The 23066-nt window shown below is 46.6% G+C and overlaps 1 protein-coding gene across 1 annotated transcript in view; it reads left to right on the top strand.

Annotated features, from left to right (window-relative positions):
* Positions 1–23066, top strand: part of ncanb (neurocan b) — a 245912-nt gene that overhangs the window by 76125 nt on the left and 146721 nt on the right. The window contains exon 2 of the mRNA XM_029696021.1: positions 1700–1788. Within this exon, the coding sequence (XP_029551881.1) occupies positions 1707–1788 (82 nt within the window). The 5' untranslated portion in view covers positions 1700–1706. The remainder of the gene's footprint in view (positions 1–1699; positions 1789–23066) is intronic.

Genomic DNA, 23066 nt, shown 5'->3' with positions numbered 1-23066 from the left:
TGTTAACACTTTTTTTGGTTACTACATGATTCCATATGTATTATTAAATAGTTTTGATGTCTTCACTATTATTCTACAATGTAGAAAATAGTAAAAATAAAGAATAACCCTTGAATGAGTAGGTGTGTCCAAACTTTTGACTGGTACTGTATATTCCTCCCATAGAGAACAGCCTGGCTGGGCTGGTTGTGGCTGGTGTTTGTCCTTGTTTGCCTTTAAAACAGTCTGAGTGAATAGCGCGACTGTAATGGACTCTGGCTATCTGTGGTACCCTCTCCTCGGATTTCGCCCCTTGGCTGCCTAACCGCCGCGCCAGGCTGAACACCTTGTGTCCAGAACTGCCAGATAACATTCATTATTTATACACAGGGTTTCTCTGTCCTCACACCAGGGGCTGACCTCTCTCACTGGGACTCAGTTCACCCTCATCCCACACTGGACCCCACTCTCTGGACTGATTTGGTCTGGTCTGTACCTAGTTGCAAAGTCTGCTTTTCTCTTTATGCTGTACTTGTGTGCATGTGCTCAGACAATTCTCTATGTATTGCACCTGATGGGATTGATAAAGTTGTATGGAATTTTATTGAATTGAAGTCATTTTTTCAACTGGATTTTCACTGTCTGGTTTAATGATTCTTCTAGAGAGATTGAGATGATTAGGATCTCACTTTTATTCATTATCAAATGTGTTTGTATTGGTATTGGAAAATGAGTGAAAGAAAGAAAGGAATGAAAGAAAGAAAATCACTCCTTTTGTGGTAAGGGAGGTTTTTTTTCATCTTCCCAATGAAACGGAAAAGGTGAATTTTCCAATTAACTAATACAAACACCAGGCTCTTTCTCACATACCAGCTGCCTCCACACTCACGAGAGAAAATGTCAAACATGCCATGTGTAACAATTACCATGGGAACAGAGGCTTCAAAGGTGTTGTATTTGCATGTTGTGTTGTGGTGCTCAGACGTTTTGATGTAAACATCTCTCCCTTTGGTAGAGTAAACAGAGGAAGCTGATGGGTCGCCAATTAATAACACATTCTTCAATGCAAAGACCATATCCAGCTGATTGTCAATCAAATTGGGTTGTGGCTTACATCCTGGGCTGTTCTAGGTACAGCTCAGTCTCTGATTGAAGGGAGATTGTAAAGTGAGCAACATTATCAGTGTCCTCTGATGTAACCTGACATTACTCCTGTTTGATTTGTCACTACAAGGGCTGTCTGTGGAGCAGGTTAGCGTTTTTCCGTCAGGAATCTTGTTCTGGAGGCAGCTCTGCAGAAGTGGTCACTAGCTGGCACAGCCACAAAGTCATGAAATCGGATTTTAAACCTAACCATAACCCTGACCACACTGACCTTAAATGAATTTGTATAATATAGACAATTTTGACTTTACAGCTGGTGTATCTAAGAGGAAATCACTCAGTTCTGCCTCCAGGACGAGACTCATGACAATAAACTTCAACCTGCGTCTGTGGATGGGATTCTAATGGCTATGCCTCCTGACTACCTCTCACCTTTTTCCTTCTGTCTCTTTAACTGGCACGTTAAGGGGAGGAAATGTGGGGTGAGCATATCAGCAACTTCTAATTCTATTGATCTCTCTCTCTCTCTCTCTCTCTCTCTCTCTCTCTCTCTCTCTCTCTCTCTCTCTCTCTCTCTCTCTCTCTCTCTCTCTCTCTCTCTCTCTCTCTCTCTCAGGTCCAGGATGCTGAGTGTGACAGTCTGCAGGCTCAGAGCCTGTGGACTGCAGGCTCTGCTGACAGCCCTCCTTCTCTCTCTGGGTTGTGGTAAGTTCTCCTGCCTACATTTTTTAACATGGCCGTCTGTGTCTTTTACCAGCGTTGGTCCAGTAGACACAACATTAGCACCACATTAACAACACACTACCTATCCCCCTGCTCTTCTGAAGGTGTTTCTGAGGAGGTCTTGTGATAGCTCCAGGCTCTTAGCAGAGTCTTGGCTAGTCCCCAGTGCTGTATACTAGCTGGCTTACTGGTCCCTGGACTCCTATTTACAGCACTGCCCTGTGGAGAGTTGCTGTTTATGAAGGAATGGGTTGACACTCTCACTTACCACGAGAAACACACACACACACACACACACACACACACACACACACATATTCACAAATGCTCACAAAGACACATGAATGCATGCATCAACACACACACCACATACATACTACGTACACACACACCCACTACGCACACACACACCCTTAATATCATGTTAACACCCACATGCATGTGTTAGGATGCTCTCAAACATCTGGGGTGCATTCATTAGTTCACACCATAGCAAAATGCTTTGCAACGGAAAATGATTTGCAACAAAAATTATCATTTTGTTATTGCACAAGTTCATATTAGTCCCATCCCATTTCAGCCATTTGCTTCCGTTTGGTTTCTAGTTAATGCACCCCTGGTGAGAAACTGAGGATACAGACATGGATTCCCTCAATATTCTATCCACATACTGTATAATGAGCCCTTTGCCATAGTATGTAGGCAGATACCTAATGTACCCTTATCTATGATTTGCCTCAGTACATTTCTGAGTGCTATGACAGTCTCTGGCTGTGTGTCAGAGCTGTCCCTGCACATTAAGGCTTGGCTAGTCCTTTGGCAGGACAATTTAGTCCCCCAAGCATCATCGCTCTTGAGTCAGGCAATAATTTGGAAGATGCCTGGGTAAGGTATTTTTTACCCTCTGACTATGTGTCAGTACATGTTTCTCTCTCACTCTCCTTGAGAATACTCTGGCAGGTCTGAGATCATGAGCTGTCAGGGAGTAGACTCTCCCTGCAGACAACAGCTGATCCTGGACCAGTGTTACTCAAATAGTCTTATCTGGCCAGTGCAGGGTTCTACAGTGCTGGAGTAACCATGTACACACACCCACAGCCCCTACAGGAGAGACCCAGACCAGCCATAAAACTTGCACATGCACGCATTCACAGATATGCATACGCACATGTGCACATGCAAGCACGCATGCACGCCCACACGCACGCACACACACATACGCACATACACATACAGTACATACACATACAGTACATACACACACATACACACACACACACAGACACACACACACACAGTACATGCACATGCACACGCACGCACATACACATACAGTACATACACATACAGTACACACACACACACACACACACACACGCACGCACGCACGCACGCACGCACACACACACACGCACATACACATACAGTACATACACATACAGTACACACACACACACACACACACACACACACACACACACACAGTACATGCACACGCACACGCACACACACTAAGAGTACACATACACACACACACACAGTCTTATCCAGGGTGCAGGGTGTGGAGGGCCTCTAGCAGTCGTGTCCATGCATCCACAGTTCTACCAGAGGGAACCCAGACCAATGCCCCCTCTGTGCCCCCTGTGCCGGCTTGTCTCCCTGCGCCGTCTGCTGCCATCTGCACGCCATTGTTCTGCCTTGTGTCAAGATAAACAGCATAGCATTGTGGGGCCTGTGAAAAACTAAGGCTTGGGGGCCTGTGACTCAGCATGCTGCTCCTTTAGCACAAGAGACGTGACTGGAGCAGATTGTGTGTGTGTGCGCGCGTGCGTACTCGCCCACATGTGTGTAACAGCAGTAGTTGTAGCAGACTGCAGGCTATGTAGGCCAAGAAGCATGCTCAGCAGTCTCACATAGCATAAGCATAAAAAGTCCACTGCCTCCCCCAGGTCATATAACTTACTGACACATATGAGCCTTTAGATCTGTCGTGCAAATAGATGCATTCCACCCTGCTACTGTGGAAAGGATGTTTATGAACATGTTGCCCCCTCCCTCTGGCCCTCCCCACCCCCTTCCAACTTTTTCCTTTTCGGGTGGGTGAAAATGGAAATGAGTGATGGAGGGAGACAGGGGGAGGCAGGGGGTAGTAGGCACAGAAGGGGGACTGGCATGAAAAGCTCCTCTGGTGACTGTGTTTGTTTGACGGGCCAGAGATGAGGATGGAGAAACGGGGGGGGCATGGGGCCCTGTGCCACACCAGATAAATGTATCATTATGCCACACAGGGCACGGGCAGTAGTCTCCGAGTGGCACTACACTGGCGTGTGGCGGGATAGGACAGGGATAGGACAGGGGTAGGACAGGGATAGGACAGGGATAGGACAGGGATGGGACAGGGATAGGACAGGGATAGGACAGGGCTAGGACAGGGGGGGACAGGGATGAGACAGGGGTAGGACAGGGATAGGACAGGGATAGGACAGGGATGGGACAGGGCTAGGACAGGGGGGGACAGGGATGAGACAGGGATAGGACAGGGATAGGACAGGGATATGATAGGGATAGGACAGGGATGGGACAGGGATGGGACAGGGATAGGACATGGATATGATAGGGATGGGACAGGGGGGGACAGGGATGAGACAGGGATAGGACAGGCATAGGACAGGGATAGGACAGGGATAGGACAGGGATAAGACAGGGATAGGACAGGGATAGGACAGGGATGGGACAGGGATGAGACAGGGATAGGACAGGGATAGGACAGGGATGGGACAGGGATAGGACAGGGATGGAACAGGGATGGGACAGGGATAGGACAGGGATAGGACAGGGATGGGACAGGGATAGGACAGGGATAGGACAGGGATGGGACAGGGATGGGACAGGGATAGGACATGGATATGATAGGGATGGTACAGGGATAGGACAGGGATAGGACAGGGATAGGACAGGGATGGGACAGGGATGGGACAGGGATAGGACAGGGATAGGACAGGGATGAGACAGGGTTGGACAGGGATAGGACAGGGATGGGACAAGGATAGGACAGGGCTCAGACGCAGGCCCATATCCCTGGGCATGGTTAACATTCATAGCTAGAGAAGGGAGGAGAGGAGGGGGGAGAAGAGAGGAGAAGAAGGGAGGAAAGGTGAAGATGAAGGAGTGGGAAAGGGGTCCTGGTGAGAAGATTTCATACAAGAGAGTGCCAGCATTGGGAATGTCGTTCTAAACCTTGCATGGCGCCTGGCTGTGGGACACCAGCTGTTGCTGAATGTTTATCTCCCCTGTTATTGGTAATGGTGGGAGGTCAGCATGTCTTGGGGGTATGATCTTTGACCGTCTGTAACTTTCTCACTCAACATTAATCATTATTCATTCAGGATTATCTGTAATCATGGTAGCATCCAAATTAATGTAGAAGTGTTTAGAAACATATTCTTTTCTTATTTATAAGAATAATGACTCCAAAATGACACAATACATTATTTACCATTTATTTCTATTGGGCACAAAATAATCTGAAACACAACCAAAACAAACTGCAAATGCATCCAATAAATTTGTATAGTCACACGTTTGATGTAATCGTTGCATGCTAGGAACCAAATACTAAACTTTAGATTTTTTTTACAACATTTATAAGAATCTTTAGGGGTGTCAATAATTTAGGAGAAAAACAATATTACCTGTTAAACAAAATCTCTTTCTCTGAGCAATTGTATTAGTATAATATAATATAATTTCCCAAGCCCAGCGAGCCAGAAGCTCAGCGAGGAGACAGACCGAGAGGTTAGTGGAGCAGTTTGTTAAATACCCTGAGCCCAGGTGGCTCCAATCACACCAGCTGCAATCACTAACGACCCTCCTCTGCCTGCAGGGGAACCACCCCTGCACTGCAGAGGAGCCGTGACACCCCCCTCCTTAAATTGAGGGTCCCATCCTCAATTCAAATTACGACCCAACATAATAAACATAATCCAAATTTCCCAAAACAAAACAACAAAAAACAGATACCAGTCCCGGCTCCTAGTAGTAGCCCCCGTGTCTCCTAGCTGACTGTCCTTCCTCAAGCTCAGCAACCCTGGTACCTGGGGAGCAGATTAAGAGGAAAGAGGCGCAGACAGCCACAGGGTTCAACAGAGAGAAAATACAAACTAGGTTAAAGGAGCACGAGACAGAGCATCAGCAATTATATTATCCTTACCCCTAATGTGTCTAATATCCAGGTTGAATGGTTGCAAGAACAAAGCCCAACGCATCAGGCGCTGGTTGGGATTTTGCAAGGACTTCAGAAAAGTAAGTTGGTTGTGGTCCGTGAACACAGTTAAAGGGGTTAAACCAGAACCAACATAGACCTCAAAGTGCTGTAAAGCCCAAATGAGACCTAAAGCCTCCTTTTCAATGACAGAATAGTTTTCCTGATACTTCTTAAATTTCCAGGAAAAGGAACTGACTGGACACTCAATATTGTCATCATTTTCCCGGAGAAGCACAGCCCCAGCACCGATTTGACTGGCGTCTACCTGCAATTTGAAATGTTTCTCAAAGTTTGGTGCTACCAACACAGGTGACAAACACAAAAGAGCCATAACTGCTTCAAATGCCTCTTGACACTGGGTGGACCAGAGAAATTCAGCCTTGGCCTTCAGCAGATTGGTCAGGGGGGACACTACTACCGAAAAGTTTACAAAAAGCACGGTAGTACCCCGCCATTCCCAGGAAGCGCATCAGTTCTTTCTTTGTGGAGGGCTGTGGAAACTGCTTCACAGCCTGAACCTTGGCTTCCACGGGACAGACAACACCCTGACCAACAACCTTGCCTAGGTATGTTACTGTAGCTGTGGCAAACTCACACTTGGCCAAATTGATAGTCAACCTGGCCCACACCAGTCTTTCGAACAAGGCTTGCACTCTAATGACATGCTCCTCCCAGGAGTCGTCCAATTGCAGTCTTTTCTCCTCAGATACACAATAAAATCTCTGTTTAATAGGCTTAGCATCTCCGATGTCTATGTCATGCTCAATTAAATGAGTTTCCAATAGAGTGTCAGAAAACAAACCAGGGTAGCTTCTAATAAGAGCTACCAGTTCATCCCATTTCTCAGAGTCTAAATGATCTACCAAAACCCCAAGGTTTTGCAAAGTCTGGGAGTTTTTCAACCGACCTTGTAAGACCTCATCCAAAACCCTAACTACCTCCTCTTCTCCCCCCTCCCCCAAGTTAAAGCCACAAGATTCAGTGACTGGAGCAGCAGTCAACGCTGACCTCACTGCTGGAGTGCCTTCCACTTTGCTTAGATCACAGGAGTGATAACATTTTAACAGGTTCACATGGCATAATTTAGAGGACTTCCTATGACCAGGGGTTTCAATAAGATAGTTCAAATCTGACACTTTGCGCAACACAGTGAAAGGACCACAGTATTTTGCCTGAAAAGGTGAACTTACAAGAGGCAAAAGAGCAAGTACACGATCACCGGGACTAAACTCACGCAGCTCAGCCTGTCCGTCATATTTCAGTTTCATTTTCTGTTGAGAACATTTTAGTTTCTTTTGCCAGTTCACCAGCCCTATACAACTTGAACCTAAAACCATTTACATAGTCAATAAGGTTCCGAGGTGGTTCCTCAGGCAAACAACCATCCTGCAGTACTGCTAAAGGCCCACGTACCTTATGACAAACACTAAGTCATTTGGGCTAAACCCTGTGCTTTCCTGCACTACTTCACGAGCAGCTAGTAACAACCAAGGTAACCCCTCCTCCCAATCTGCAGACAGTTCTGTAAAGATTGCACGAAGCAAGGATTTCAAAGTTTGATGAAAATGTTCCAAAGCTCCCTGACTCTGAGCATGGTACGCAGTAGACTTATTGTGTTTAACTTTAAGCTGTTTGAGAACCTGAGCAAATAAATGGGAGGTAAAGTTAGATCCCTGGTCTGACTGGATGATTTTTGGAATCCCAAATGTTGAAATAAATTGAGTTAACGCTTTAACTACTGATTTTGAAGTTATGGTACGCAAGGGAAAAGCTGCCGGATATCTAGTTGCTTGACACATAACAGTTAATAAGTAGCTATGACCTGATTTGGACCGTGGTAAAGGACCAACACAATCGATAATAAGATGCTCAAAAGGTTGCCCTACGGCTGGTATTGGATACAAAGGTGCTGGCTTTACAACCTGGTTCGGCTTGCTTGTGCGCTGACACGTATCACAAGTTTTAATAAACTGAGATACATCCCGCTTTAAACGTGGCCAGAAAAAATAACGCAGTACGCGATCATAAGTTTTACGAACACCCATATGACCTGCCACATCACCATGTGAAGTTTGCAACACTTTATTTCGCAAAGTAGTAGGTACAACTATTTGAAAGACTGGTTCTCCTAGACCCTGATCATAGTGTGGAACCCATTTCCTAACCAACAGTCCATCAAGAAGAAAGTAACACTGAGCACTATTCCTCACCACTGAATCAGGAACAACTTTCTCAAACAGATCATGCAAAGTAGTATCAGCCTTTTGCTCAGCTATCAATGAATCTCTAGAACTAGTCAACTGTTCTGTCTGGAGTTTGACTGGCAACTCAAGACTTTCTGGCTTACTCTCAACCTTATTACGAGAGGCAGCGCGGGTAACAGCACAAACTGGAAATATCTCAGGAGATACAGAGATGCTATCTGGAGATACCCTTGCTGGGGACACTGAAGGTTGCTTCGTAAAGATGTTTACTTTCCAATCTGCCCACACCTTACTACCTGCCAAATCATTCCCCAAAATCATGTGGACTCCCTCTACTGGCAACTGGGGTCTAACCCCAACATCTACATCACCCTCTACCAGATCACATTTTAAGGTAACTTCATGTAAAGGAGAAGAGAATGGAACTAAACCCATACCACGTACCATTACACATCTGCCAGTATCCTTAGAGAACGGCAAAACAGATTCCAGAATAAAATAGTCTAAAGCTCCAGTGTCTCTTAAGATCTTGATCGAAACATTTTGGTTGCCATCTTTCAGGGACACTAAACCATCTGAAATAAAGGCTGAAAAATCACAGTGGGAAGACTGAGAATCAAACTCAACTAGTGGCTGAAAAAAACTCACCCTGGTGGTCAGAGGCTATAACAGGAGCTGCCATCACAGCAGGTTTAACTTGACCCGACTTTTTGATTTAAGTAGAGGACAATCTTTCTTCCAATGTCCTTCAACTAAACAGTAGCGACAGGTATTAGCATTCACCGGTGCTTTAAGTCCTCTAGACCCAAACTTCTGTTGAGGCCTTTGGAAAGAAGTTCCAAAAAAATTTGACCTACTATTCCTGGTAGTAAAGTTGTTTTTATGGTACATGTCACTGTTTGACTCAAAATTGCTTTTATGTGTTAGCCTGTACTCATCTGCAAGGACTGCTGCATCACTTGGAGACTTAACTTTACGTTCATTCATGTATGTAGCAACCTGGTCAGACACAGAATTTTTGAACTGTTCTAACACAATCAAATTAGACAGATCCTCAAAAGTACTAACTTCTGAAGCTGTACACCAACGATTAAATGCAGAAGTCAAATCACAAACAAACTCAGAATAGGTTTGTGAATCCAGCTTTTTCCTGTAACGAAAACGTTGACGATATGCCTCCGGCACAAGTTCGTAAACCTTCAGAACTGCTGATTTAACTATAGCATACACTTTACTGTCAACTACACTCAGTGCTGCAAAAGCCTCACATGCTTTACCTGTAAGTACACATTGCAACAACATAGTCATGTCCAAATCAGACCAAGCTCTAGCTTCCGCAATACGCTCAAATAAAGTAAAGTATGTATCTGGATCTGACTCATCAAATTTAGGCAACAAACGAAGATTCTGTGAAACATCAAACTGTGGTAGTCCTTCTGGTCTATTAGAGCGATTGCGACATGCTATCTCCATCTTCATTCCCAACAGCTCCCGCTGCTGCTCAAAAGTTAATGAAGTACTAGACTGAAAACTTGTACCTTCACTACTAGCAGATTGACCAGAAAAAAACACCTATTTCCATAAGACCCTGCTTTAATTTAGCTTTAATAGTCTCTTTAATTTTTTTATCAACAATCTCAATCTGATAATGTTCAGAAATTTCAATTAACTGCTCCTTAGTACACAACTCTAAGGCTACCTCTGAAGGAGCTTGAACAAAACCACTCAGAATGGAAGACATTTTCCTCAACCAAGACAACTATTACAAATGCTCAAAAAAATACACAACTCACCTGCTGTTAGTCTGGGTTCAAGGACAGGAGCCACACCCCACTATCCTCCAAAAACAACTACCTAACTGGCCCTGGTCTTCGTGCAGTCACATGTGGTGGGGTTTTATGCACACAAAACCAGCGGAGTGGAAAAGACAACCAGAAACTGGCGGCCCCCCCATAACCACGGAGGTGCTCCCGAGCCGATGTAGGGGAAAAGGAAAAGAGAAGCTCTACCCACGTTCACTGCCACCTAAAACAAAAACACGAGCCTCCTATTGACACTCGCTGATAAGCCTGAACAGGAGAGGACTCCCACTTGAACAAAAACCCAGAGTGAATTGCTAATCACATTTAGCTACCAAACTAACTGAACCAAAAGAACACATGGCTCTCAATGCTCTCTCCAACAATATTGGCCAAACCAAAACATCCCTCTCAAACAAAAACTTGGCAATCTAAACTAAACCAACCCAACTATAACTATAACTATAAGTACAATTAACCTTAACTTACGGATGAGCCCCCACTTGTCACAACTTATGGATGAGCCCCCACTTGTCACAACTTATGGATGAGCCCCCACTTGTCACAGGCCGGCTCATAGCCTGTGGCAAAAATGAGAGGACATCAACAACTGGTATAGGCCAATTCAAAACGTTCTTTATTATAAAACAAAACTATTAACTATAACAAAGAAAAAGGAATGAGGTGTGGAAATGTCATAATGTAGTGTGTAGGTAAGGTGCATGGATGCGTGAATATGTGTGTGTAAACATGACTGAATGGAACTAACAAAACCAACAAAGTAACAAACGAAACCAGATCATACCTGGAGAGAGAGAGAGAGAGAGAGAGAGAGAGAGAGAGAGAGAGAGAGAGAGAGAGAGAGAGAGAGAGAGAGAGAGAGAGAGCCAAGTGAGCCAGAAGCTCAGCGAGGAGACAGACCGAGAGGTTAGTGGAGCAGTTTGTTAAATACCCTGAGCCCAGGTGGCTCCAATCACACCAGCTGCAATCACTAACGACCCTCCTCTGCCTGCAGGGGAACCACCCCTGCACTGCAGAGGAGGAGCCGTGACACATTGAAGACCATTAGAGACCATAACTTTGAAACCATTAGAACTACTGTAGCCTAATGGTTTGCTTGTTCACCAGGAATGGCCTAACTCATTTTTGAATGGGAATAAACCACACACAGAAGGGCCGTTTCCTGGACACAGATAATGCCAAACTGAATTGCTTTCATGGAGGATTGGCTTGAATTGCGAGGATGACCAGGCAATGTATTTCAATCATGAGCAATAGCTATTGGTTTTCTACCCAAAGAAAATGTTGGGATCCGTTTAATAAACACAGGATACTAGCAAAATTAATAAAAAGGGTGTGGTACTTTCACACTAATTTATGGTAAATAATGCAACTTCAATGTCTAATTTCAGGGGGAAAACATCACCAGTTTCACAGGGAATACATTTCATAGGATGAAAGCCAATATTCCAATATACTGTATACTGGTTGTTGGGGTGGGCTTGGCGTAGGGTGTGGGTGGTCCGTGGGTGGCTTTTGATCATTTTATTGGATTCCTCATTTCCTACTCATTGTTAGGAATAATTAGGCTCCAAATCAGATGTAAGGTATTATATTGATTGACGATTATATGAATCCAATATATTAAAATTGCCAATTTGGGTACAATCAATTAGCTTAATTTTTCAGAGATCGAAATGGTGGGTGTCTAAATCCTCTTTCTTGTGTGTTTTGAGGTGGAACGACCGTACTGAAAGAGAGAGGATGTGTGTTTTCCCCTCAAAACCCCATCTCCTGTCTCAGCTTGTGGTGTCTCTGTTGCCATGGTTATCATTAGGGCTGATTTTGGAGGAGTTAGCATCTGCAGTATAACAGCTTCAACATCCCCCCTCTTCTCTCTCTATCTCTCTATTTCTTTATATTTTCACTTCTCTCTCTTGTCTCTCCTTTCTCTCTCTCTCTCTCTCTCTCTCTCTCTCTCTCTCTCTCTCTCTCTCTCTCTCTCTCTCTCTCTCTCTCCCACTGTTTTGGCTGTGTATTGTTCTCTCTTTCCTCAGAAGAACATGATGTGGAAGCCTGTGTCCTGGTCAAGGCCTTGTCCCTGTATATACTTTAGGTAGATCCAGGCTTTTATTTTAAAAAGAAACAGCCTTCAAATAAAATGGATTAACCGTTTTGTTAGTATATAAGATGACTCGCAGCAGCCTCTATCACACAAAAGTTAATGGGAAGTAACATGAAATAGGCATCTTCAAACCCACCCTCCAACATGGCCCTTCAAACCCATTCTCCAACATGGCCCTTCAAACCCACTCTCCAACATGGCCCTTCAAACCCATTCTCCAACATGGCCCTTCAAACCCATTCTCCAACATGGCCCTTCAAACCCACTCTCCAACATGGCCCTTCAAACCCATTCTCCAACATGGCCCTTCAAACCCATTCTCCAACATGGCCCTTCAAATCCACTCTCCAACATGGCCCTTCAAACCCACTCTCCAACATGGCCCTTCAAACCCACTCTCCAACATGGCCCTTCAAACCCACTCTCCGACATGGCCCTTCAAACCCATTCTCCAACATGGCCCTTCAAACCCACTCTCCAACATGGCCCTTCAAATCCACTCTCCAACATGGCCCTTCAAACCCACTCTCCAACATGGCCTTTCAAACCCACCCTCCAACATGGCCCTTCAAACCCACTCTCCAACATGGCCCTTCAAACCCACCCTCCAACATGGCCCTTCAAACCCACTCTCCAACATGGCCCTTCAAACCCACCCTCCAACATGGCCCTTCAAACCCACTCTCCAACATGGCCCTTCAAACCCACCCTCCAACATGGCCCTTCAAACCCACTCTCCAACATGGCCCTTCAAACCCACCCTCCAACATGGCCCTTCAAACCCACTCTCCAACATGGCCCTTCAAACCCACCCTCCAACATGGCCCTTCAAACCCACCCTCCAACATGGCCCTTCAAACCCATTCTCCAACATGGCCCTTCAAACCCACTCTCCAACATGGCCCTTCAAACCCACCCTCCAACATGGCCCTTCAAACCCACTCTCCAACATGGCCCTTCAAACCCACTCTCCAACATGGCCCTTCAAACCCACTCTCCAACATGGCCCTTCAAACCCACTCTCCAACATGGCCCTTCAAATCCACTCTCCAACATGGCCCTTCAAACCCACTCTCCAACATGGCCCTTCAAACCCACTCTCCAACATGGCCCTTTAAAACCACCCTCCAACATGGCCTTTCAAATCCACTCTCCAACATGGCCCTCCAGTTACCGCTGGTATAACTATAGCATCGCTTTCATCTTGACAAACTGCTCTTGAGCAAAACACTTCTGTGATCTTGACACCTGACAAAGAGATCACCTGAGAGAGAGAGAGAGAGAGAGAGAGAGAGAGAGAGAGAGAGAGAGAGAGAGAGAGAGAAAGAGAGGAGAGAGAGAGAGAGAGAGAGAGAGAGAGAGAGAGAGAAGAGAGAGAGAGAGAGAGAGAGAGAGAGAGAGAGAGAGAGAGAGAGCTCAGACAAAAGATGTGTCTTGATTTATGACAAAACAAACACCTGACACGTTGCTAGTCAAAGCCAATGACAGGAGAGGACACGCTTGATCATCTCAGAGCTGGGCGGATGGGCTAATAGAAAACAATGGAGCCTTTATCATTGAAAAGCCCATTGTAGGTAAGATTGGGCGGAGAGGGAAAGAAAAATAGATGTCGGCCATTGTGTTCTTACGACTGTGGAAGAACACATTAACAGCCTCTCTCTGTCTTCTGCTCGTTGCTGCTCGAGGCAGATAAAGACTTCTACCTGTAGTTAATAATTCCCCACTGCTTAAAATGAGTTGACAAAGTTGTCAATTGTATAGATCAGAAAGTCCTCTTCTGTGATTAAGCAGAAGCAGAGTGAAAGACACTTTTGGCATTACTGTCTCTCTCTCTCCCTGTCTGCATCGGGTTCTCGTTCATACTTGCTCTCTCTCCACTCAATCCATCTTTACCTCTCTCCTCCCCTCTTCCCTTGCTCATCTCCTCTGCAGGTTAGGCAGTCTGATTGGGCCTCATTCAGAGGAAAAAGACAGATGAAAAATAGGCGGATTTCCAAACAAAGGGCAGTCTCAAGGGGGTTGTGCGTGTAATAACATTTCCATCTAAATGCAGATTTGATATCTACTGCAATGGGGCCATGTTGGTTAGATTCATTATTTAACCATGTGGGAACAGAGTTTTTTTTATCCTGGGCCTCTGGTTTAAACAGTCATTTGGATTTTTAAGAAGGTATGTGCAATTGATTTCTTTTGATTTCGTGTCGCAAATTGTTGAGGTCGAGGTAGAAAAGAAAATACAATCTGGTAAAGGGAAGAGGAGAGACAAATAAACACATTTGTACAAACAAAGTTGACAGAAGGAGACTTAGGAGAGGGGAAATATTGTGAATATTGCTTTCAGCTTGGCTTAATTCACTGCTAATTTGTTTAGGTGCTGTGGGAACACGGCTAACACAATGGTAATGTGTGGATAACCAAACTGGCTTTTGGCCATGGGGAAAGTGGAACGGGATTTGGCAAATTCTGCCATGCCTCATGATTATACAGTTGAAGCATTATCGGTGCTTCTCAATTTAAGCATACATTTGGCTATATTAAATTCTACCCAGCTCCAGGCAAGGTGGCCCAGAAATTGTAGCGAGATAGTCCTTGGGGACTATCTGTGTGTGTGGTTGTGTGTGTGTGTGTGTTTGCGTGGTAAACATACTTATGAGTGCCACATCACCTTGGGAGGTAGAGGAAAGGAAGGGGAAAAGTATGATGTCTAGAGGCCTCCCCTGAACAACGGTGTGTGTGTGTGTGTGTGTGTGTGTGTGTGTGTGTGTGTGTGTGTGTGTGTGTGTGTGTGTCGTCAGGCCTGCTGTGTGTGTCGTCAGGTCGTCACTCCACTGAGCCTAAGAGAACCAGCATTCTCCCGTCTCTGCCTCTTATGCTGCCAGAGTAGAGACACTTTATGTAGGGAGAAAAATGCGTGTGTGTGTGTGTGGGTGCGCATACATACTGTACGTGTGATTTTCAATCACATTAAACCATTTCCCTTCTATAAATCACACCGTTGCTTCTCCCTTCTCCATCCTCACCATCATGTTCTGAGCAGAGTGCCAGCATCAAATGGTCCTCTTCATCTTTTTACTGCGTTTCTCCCCTCTGAGGAAAGAGGAAATTGGTCTGCGGCTATCATGTGAACCAAGTTCAGAAGTGACAACATTTCCCCTGAAAGACTGAAACACATTACCTTCTGTACTCAGAGGACGGTCTCAGGGAAACTGTACCTACCTGAACATTCTGTCTCAGGTATAGAGGATGCCCCTAATGACACTACTGATGAGGTCAATTGCCTTCAGTGGCGCAGAAATTTCCCGGAAATTTCTAGTAACCTTGTTGACTTCGTAACATACCGGTAATCAGATCTGTCTCATAATAGATATGGTTTAAAGCCACTTCTGCAGCACACAGCCACACAAAGGTGGGCAGCATAAAAGTTGTACTTCACAATAAGTTCTGGTTCCATTTTGAGCTCGTGTTGGTATTTCCTAGCCCCATTACATTCCACTCTTTGAAAAGAGGCAGACATGTTTTCTTCACAGGTCACAGCTCTTTAGGCAGGTGGAGCATCACTTGAGTGTGCTGAGAGAAAAGGGTCTTTTTAAAACATGAATCACCTTTCATGCCGTCGAATGCAGCGCCAGCGACATGGTTTCGAATAGATCAGCTAGGTGAGGAAGTCAAACAGCACCATGTGCGTCTCGAGGTGTTGAGCATGTCACACACAGACAGATGGAGAGGAGCCCTGTGTGTGTTGATGTTTAGCTGTTCGCCAACTGGCCCTCAGCCTCTTAGGAAGCCAGGGGTACAGCATGTAAACCAGCACTGACAGCTATTCACATGTCTCATCTGCTATCTGTGTGCTCTGGCACATTAAACTATCAGGCAGGAAATTAAATATTGCCACAAATGCATGTGTATGTGTGTGTGTGTGTGTGTGTAATAATACACACACAGCACTTTCATCCATTCCGGATCGGGTATAATTCAATGGGAATTGAAAATGAGGCAACCAAGGCAAAATTGAATTGTAGTCACAAAGACTGAATGAAATGAAATTGCTAGCTGAAGCCAAGCGAAAACATCAAGCCTGGTTTCAAAAAGGAAAACAAAAGAAAAATGCATTGTGTCAGAAGAATAAATAAATGAACAGAGGCGAAAATAAAAAGCTTCAGTGGCCATCTGTGGCTGTGGAGATGGTGACTGCCTGGTGGTGGAATGAAGAACGAGAAAGGAAAGAGAAGGAAAGGGAGAGAGAAAAGCCCAATGGCATGTCTGTGATGATCTCGGGATGCATCGCTCTTCCAATCAGCTAGTTAATTACAGTGGAGATAGCCAGAAGAGACACTCCACCAGCGGCGACGCCACAACCCACTCAGCTAGTTAATTACAGTGGAGATAGCCAGAAGAGACACTCCACCAGCGGCGACGCCACAACCCACTCAGCTAGTTAATTACAGTGGAGATAGCCAGAAGAGACACTCCACCAGCGGCGACACCACAACCCAATCAGCTAGTTAATTACAGTGGAGATAGCCAGAAGAGACACTCCACCAGCGGCGACGCCACAACCCAATCAGCTAGTTAATTACAGTGGAGATAGCCAGAAGAGACACTCCACCAGCGGCGACGCCACAACCCAATCAGCTAGTTAATTACAGTGGAGATAGCCAGAAGAGACACTCCACCAGCGGCGACGCCACAACCCAATCAGCTAGTTAATTACAGTGGAGATAGCCAGAAGAGACACTCCACCAGCGGCGACGCCACAACCCACTCAGCTAGTTAATTACAGTGGAGATAGCCAGAAGAGACACTCCACCAGCGGCGACGCCACAACCCAATCAGCTAGTTAATTACAGTGGAGATAGCCAGAAGAGACACTCCACCAGCGGCGACGCCACAACCCAATCAGCTAGTTAATTACAGTGGAGATAGCCAGAAGAGACACTCCACCAGCGGCGACGCCACAACCCAATCAGCTAGTTAATTACAGTGGAGATAGCCAGAAGAGACACTCCACCAGCGGCGACGCCACAACCCACTCAGCTAGTTAATTACAGTGGAGATAGCCAGAAGAGACACTCCACCAGCGGCGACGCCACAACCCACTCAGCTAGTTAATTACAGTGGAGATAGCAAGAAGAGACACTCCACCAGCGGCGACGCCACAACCCAATCAGCTAGTTAATTACAGTGGAGATAGCCAGAAGAGACACTCCACCAGCGGCGACGCCACAACCCACTCAGCTAGTTAATTACAGTGGAGATAGCCAGAAGAGACACTCCACCAGCGGCGACGCCACAACCCAATCAGCTAGTTAATTACAGTGGAGATAGCCAGAAGAGACACTCCACCAGCGGCGACGCCACAACCCAATCAGCTAGTTAATTACAGTGGAGATAGCCAGAAGAGACACTCCACCAGCGGCGACGCCACAACCCAATCAGCTAGTTAATTACAGTGGAGATAGCCAGAAGAGACACTCCACCAGCGGCGACGCCACAACCCAATCAGCTAGTTAATTACAGTGGAGATAGCCAGAAGAGACACTCCACCAGCGGCGACGCCACAACCCACTCAGCTAGTTAATTACAGTGGAGATAGCCAGAAGAGACACTCCACCAGCGGCGACGCCACAACCCACTCAGCTAGTTAATTACAGTGGAGATAGCCAGAAGAGACACTCCACCAGCGGCGACGCCACAACCCAATCAGCTAGTTAATTACAGTGGAGATAGCCAGAAGAGACACTCCACCAGCGGCGACGCCACAACCCAATCAGCTAGTTAATTACAGTGGAGATAGCCAGAAGAGACACTCCACCAGCGGCGACGCCACAACCCAATCAGCTAGTTAATTACAGTGGAGATAGCCAGAAGAGACACTCCACCAGCGGCGACGCCACAACCCAATCAGCTAGTTAATTACAGTGGAGATAGCCAGAAGAGACACTCCACCAGCGGCGACGCCACAACCCAATCAGCTAGTTAATTACAGTGGAGATAGCCAGAAGAGACACTCCACCAGCGGCGACGCCACAACCCACTCAGATAGTTAATTACAGTGGAGATAGCCAGAAGAGACACTCCACCAGCGGCGACGCCACAACCCACTCAGCTAGTTAATTACAGTGGAGATAGCCAGAAGAGACACTCCACCAGCGGCGACGCCACAACCCAATCAGCTAGTTAATTACAGTGGAGATAGCCAGAAGAGACACTCCACCAGCGGCGACGCCACAACCCAATCAGCTAGTTAATTACAGTGGAGATAGCCAGAAGAGACACTCCACCAGCGGCGACGCCACAACCCAATCAGCTAGTTAATTACAGTGGAGATAGCCAGAAGAGACACTCCACCAGCGGCGACGCCACAACCCAATCAGCTAGTTAATTACAGTGGAGATAGCCAGAAGAGACACTCCACCAGCGGCGACGCCACAACCCAATCAGCTAGTTAATTACAGTGGAGATAGCCAGAAGAGACACTCCACCAGCGGCGACGCCACAACCCAATCAGCTAGTTAATTACAGTGGAGATAGCCAGAAGAGACACTCCACCAGCGGCGACGCCACAACCCAATCAGCTAGTTAATTACAGTGGAGATAGCCAGAAGAGACACTCCACCAGCGGCGACGCCACAACCCAATCAGCTAGTTAATTACAGTGGAGATAGCCAGAAGAGACACTCCACCAGCGGCGACGCCACAACCCAATCAGCTAGTTAATTACAGTGGAGATAGCCAGAAGAGACACTCCACCAGCGGCGACGCCACAACCCAATCAGCTAGTTAATTACAGTGGAGATAGCCAGAAGAGACACTCCACCAGCGGCGACGCCACAACCCAATCAGCTAGTTAATTACAGTGGAGATAGCCAGAAGAGACACTCCACCAGCGGCGACGCCACAACCCAATCAGCTAGTTAATTACAGTGGAGATAGCCAGAAGAGACACTCCACCAGCGGCGACGCCACAACCCAATCAGCTAGTTAATTACAGTGGAGATAGCCAGAAGAGACACTCCACCAGCGGCGACGCCACAACCCAATCAGCTAGTTAATTACAGTGGAGATAGCCAGAAGAGACACTCCACCAGCGGCGACGCCACAACCCAATCAGCTAGTTAATTACAGTGGAGATAGCCAGAAGAGACACTCCACCAGCGGCGACGCCACAACCCAATCAGCTAGTTAATTACAGTGGAGATAGCCAGAAGAGACACTCCACCAGCGGCGACGCCACAACCCAATCAGCTAGTTAATTACAGTGGAGATAGCCAGAAGAGACACTCCACCAGCGGCGACGCCACAACCCAATCAGCTAGTTAATTACAGTGGAGATAGCCAGAAGAGACACTCCACCAGCGGCGACGCCACAACCCAATCAGCTAGTTAATTACAGTGGAGATAGCCAGAAGAGACACTCCACCAGCGGCGACGCCACAACCCAATCAGCTAGTTAATTACAGTGGAGATAGCCAGAAGAGACACTCCACCAGCGGCGACGCCACAACCCAATCAGCTAGTTAATTACAGTGGAGATAGCCAGAAGAGACACTCCACCAGCGGCGACGCCACAACCCAATCAGCTAGTTAATTACAGTGGAGATAGCCAGAAGAGACACTCCACCAGCGGCGACGCCACAACCCAATCAGCTAGTTAATTACAGTGGAGATAGCCAGAAAAGACACTCCACCAGCGGCGACGCCACAACCCACTCAGCTAGTTAATTACAGTGGAGATAGCCAGAAGAGACACTCCACCAGCGGCGACGCCACAACCCAATCAGCTAGTTAATTACAGTGGAGATAGCCAGAAGAGACACTCCACCAGCGGCGACGCCACAACCCACTCAGCTAGTTAATTACAGTGGAGATAGCCAGAAGAGACACTCCACCAGCGGCGACGCCACAACCCAATCAGCTAGTTAATTACAGTGGAGATAGCCAGAAGAGACACTCCACCAGCGGCGACGCCACAACCCAATCAGCTAGTTAATTACAGTGGAGATAGCCAGAAGAGACACTCCACCAGCGGCGACGCCACAACCCAATCAGCTAGTTAATTACAGTGGAGATAGCCAGAAGAGACACTCCACCAGCGGCGACGCCACAACCCAATCAGCTAGTTAATTACAGTGGAGATAGCCAGAAGAGACACTCCACCAGCGGCGACGCCACAACCCAATCAGCTAGTTAATTACAGTGGAGATAGCCAGAAGAGACACTCCATCAGCGGCGACGCCACAACCCAATCAGCTAGTTAATTACAGTGGAGATAGCCAGAAGAGACACTCCACCAGCGGCGACGCCACAACCCAATCAGCTAGTTAATTACAGTGGAGATAGCCAGAAAAGACACTCCACCAGCGGCGACGCCACAACCCAATCAGCTAGTTAATTACAGTGGAGATAGCCAGAAGAGACACTCCACCAGCGGCGACGCCACAACCCAATCAGCTAGTTAATTACAGTGGAGATAGCCAGAAGAGACACTCCACCAGCGGCGACGCCACAACCCACTCAGCTAGTTAATTACAGTGGAGATAGCCAGAAGAGACACTCCACCAGCGGCGACGCCACAACCCAATCAGCTAGTTAATTACAGTGGAGATAGCCAGAAAAGACACTCCACCAGCGGCGACGCCACAACCCAATCAGCTAGTTAATTACAGTGGAGATAGCCAGAAGAGACACTCCACCAGCGGCGACGCCACAACCCAATCAGCTAGTTAATTACAGTGGAGATAGCCAGAAAAGACACTCCACCAGCGGCGACGCCACAACCCAATCAGCTAGTTAATTACAGTGGAGATAGCCAGAAGAGACACTCCACCAGCGGCGACGCCACAACCCAATCAGCTAGTTAATTACAGTGGAGATAGCCAGAAAAGACACTCCACCAGCGGCGACGCCACAACCCAATCAGCTAGTTAATTACAGTGGAGATAGCCAGAAAAGACACTCCACCAGCGGCGACGCCACAACCCAATCAGCTAGTTAATTACAGTGGAGATAGCCAGAAAAGACACTCCACCAGCGGCGACGCCACAACCCAATCAGCTAGTTAATTACAGTGGAGATAGCCAGAAAAGACACTCCACCAGCGGCGACGCCACAACCCAATCAGCTAGTTAATTACAGTGGAGATAGCCAGAAAAGACACTCCACCAGCGGCGACGCCACAACCCAATCAGCTAGTTAATTACAGTGGAGATAGCCAGAAAAGACACTCCACCAGCGGCGACGCCACAACCCACTCCGCCGCACTTTACATGAAATCTAAGCGAGTCGAAACAATGCAGGTGCTGAGGAAACTGATACTAATGAAAATAAATCAATCCCCTCATTTCCTCTACTACCTACCATTAGCCGCTGCCTTCAGTTCTCTCTCTCTTTTTCCCTTTTCTCTCCTTCCTTCCTTCTCTCATTCATAACAGCACGTCACCTAGCAGTCTATCTTTCCCCCCTGCTACCGGGGCAATCGAGAGAGAAATAAGAGGGGTTAGTGTATTTCTCCCCTTGTTCCGCTCAAACTATACAGCCTATCTGACAGATCTCAATGTTCTTATTAATTCATGCTTTTCTAAGAGCTGTCTCACAGCGAGAGAGTTACTGATTGAACGTGTGTATAATAAGGAGGCATTTTAGGGGGATAGTGTGTGTGCCATCCTGTATTCCTTGGTGGCCTTTCCAGGCGCTGGCAGCTGATTCTGTCGATACCTCCATCCCAACACTCTCCCACATAACCGAATGAGTTTGGGCTAGGAATGCTCTCAAGAGGAGCAGGGAGGAGGAGTGGAGGGATGAAGGGATGGATGGCAGAGGAGTGGAGTGGAGGGAGGGAGGGAGGGAATAGAAAAGAGACAGTTTGGTTTTATAGCTTCCAATGTAAACCTCATTTATAATATAAGGTGAACTGTATGAACGGATAGAGATACAGTCCATAGACGTGACTGTAGAGTGTGTGTGGAATGTTTATGACAACCCTCATTTGTTATGATGAAAACGGTCCAAAAATCAATCATGGAGACGGGCTTTCAGATGAAACTGTTCATTTCAAACAGAGTTTGATTGATGGCTTTTGAAAATACAAGTTTATCTCCCCATCGGTACTGTAGCGTTCGCTCTGTATGTGTGGGGGGAATTGTCTGATACAGTGCCTTCGGAAAATATTCAGACCCCTTGACTTTTTGCACATTTTGTTACATTACAGCCTTATTCTAAGATGTATTAAGTCGTTTTGTCCCTCATCAATCTGCACACAATACCTCATAATGACAAAGCAAAAACAGTTAAAATATATATATATATTTGCTAATTTATCAAAATAAAAAAAACTGAAATATATTACATTTGCATAAGTATTCAGACCCTTTACTCAGTACTTTGTTGAAGAACCTTTGGCAGTGATTACAGCATCAAGTCTTCTTGGGTATGGCGCTACAAGCTTGGCACAGCTTCTTCTCTCCTTTCCTGGGAGTTTCCTGGGAGTTTCTCCCATTCTTCTCTGCAGATCCTCTCAAGCGCTGTCAGGTTGGATGGGGAGCGTTGCTGCACAGCTATCTTCAGGTCTCTCCAGAGATGTTCGATCGTGTTCTTGTCCGGGCTCTGGCTGGCCCACTCAAGGACATTCAGATACTTGTGCCGAAGCCACTCCTGCGTTGTCTTGTCTGTGTGCTTAGGGTCATTGTCCTGTACTGATCACTCTGGAGCAGGTTTTCATCAAGGATCGCTCTATACTTTGCTCCGTTCATCTTTGCATCAATTCCTTCGACCTGATGGCTTGGTTTATGCGCTGACATGCACTGTCAACTGTGCTACCTTATATAGACAGGTGTGCGCCTTTCCAAATCATGTCCAATCAATTGAATTTA

This window comes from Salmo trutta, chromosome 17 (assembly GCF_901001165.1).
Source record: "Salmo trutta chromosome 17, fSalTru1.1, whole genome shotgun sequence".
Lineage (NCBI taxonomy): Eukaryota > Metazoa > Chordata > Actinopteri > Salmoniformes > Salmonidae > Salmo > Salmo trutta.
Note: the sequence above shows the minus strand (reverse complement) of the source record. Positions and strands in the feature narration are given on the sequence as shown.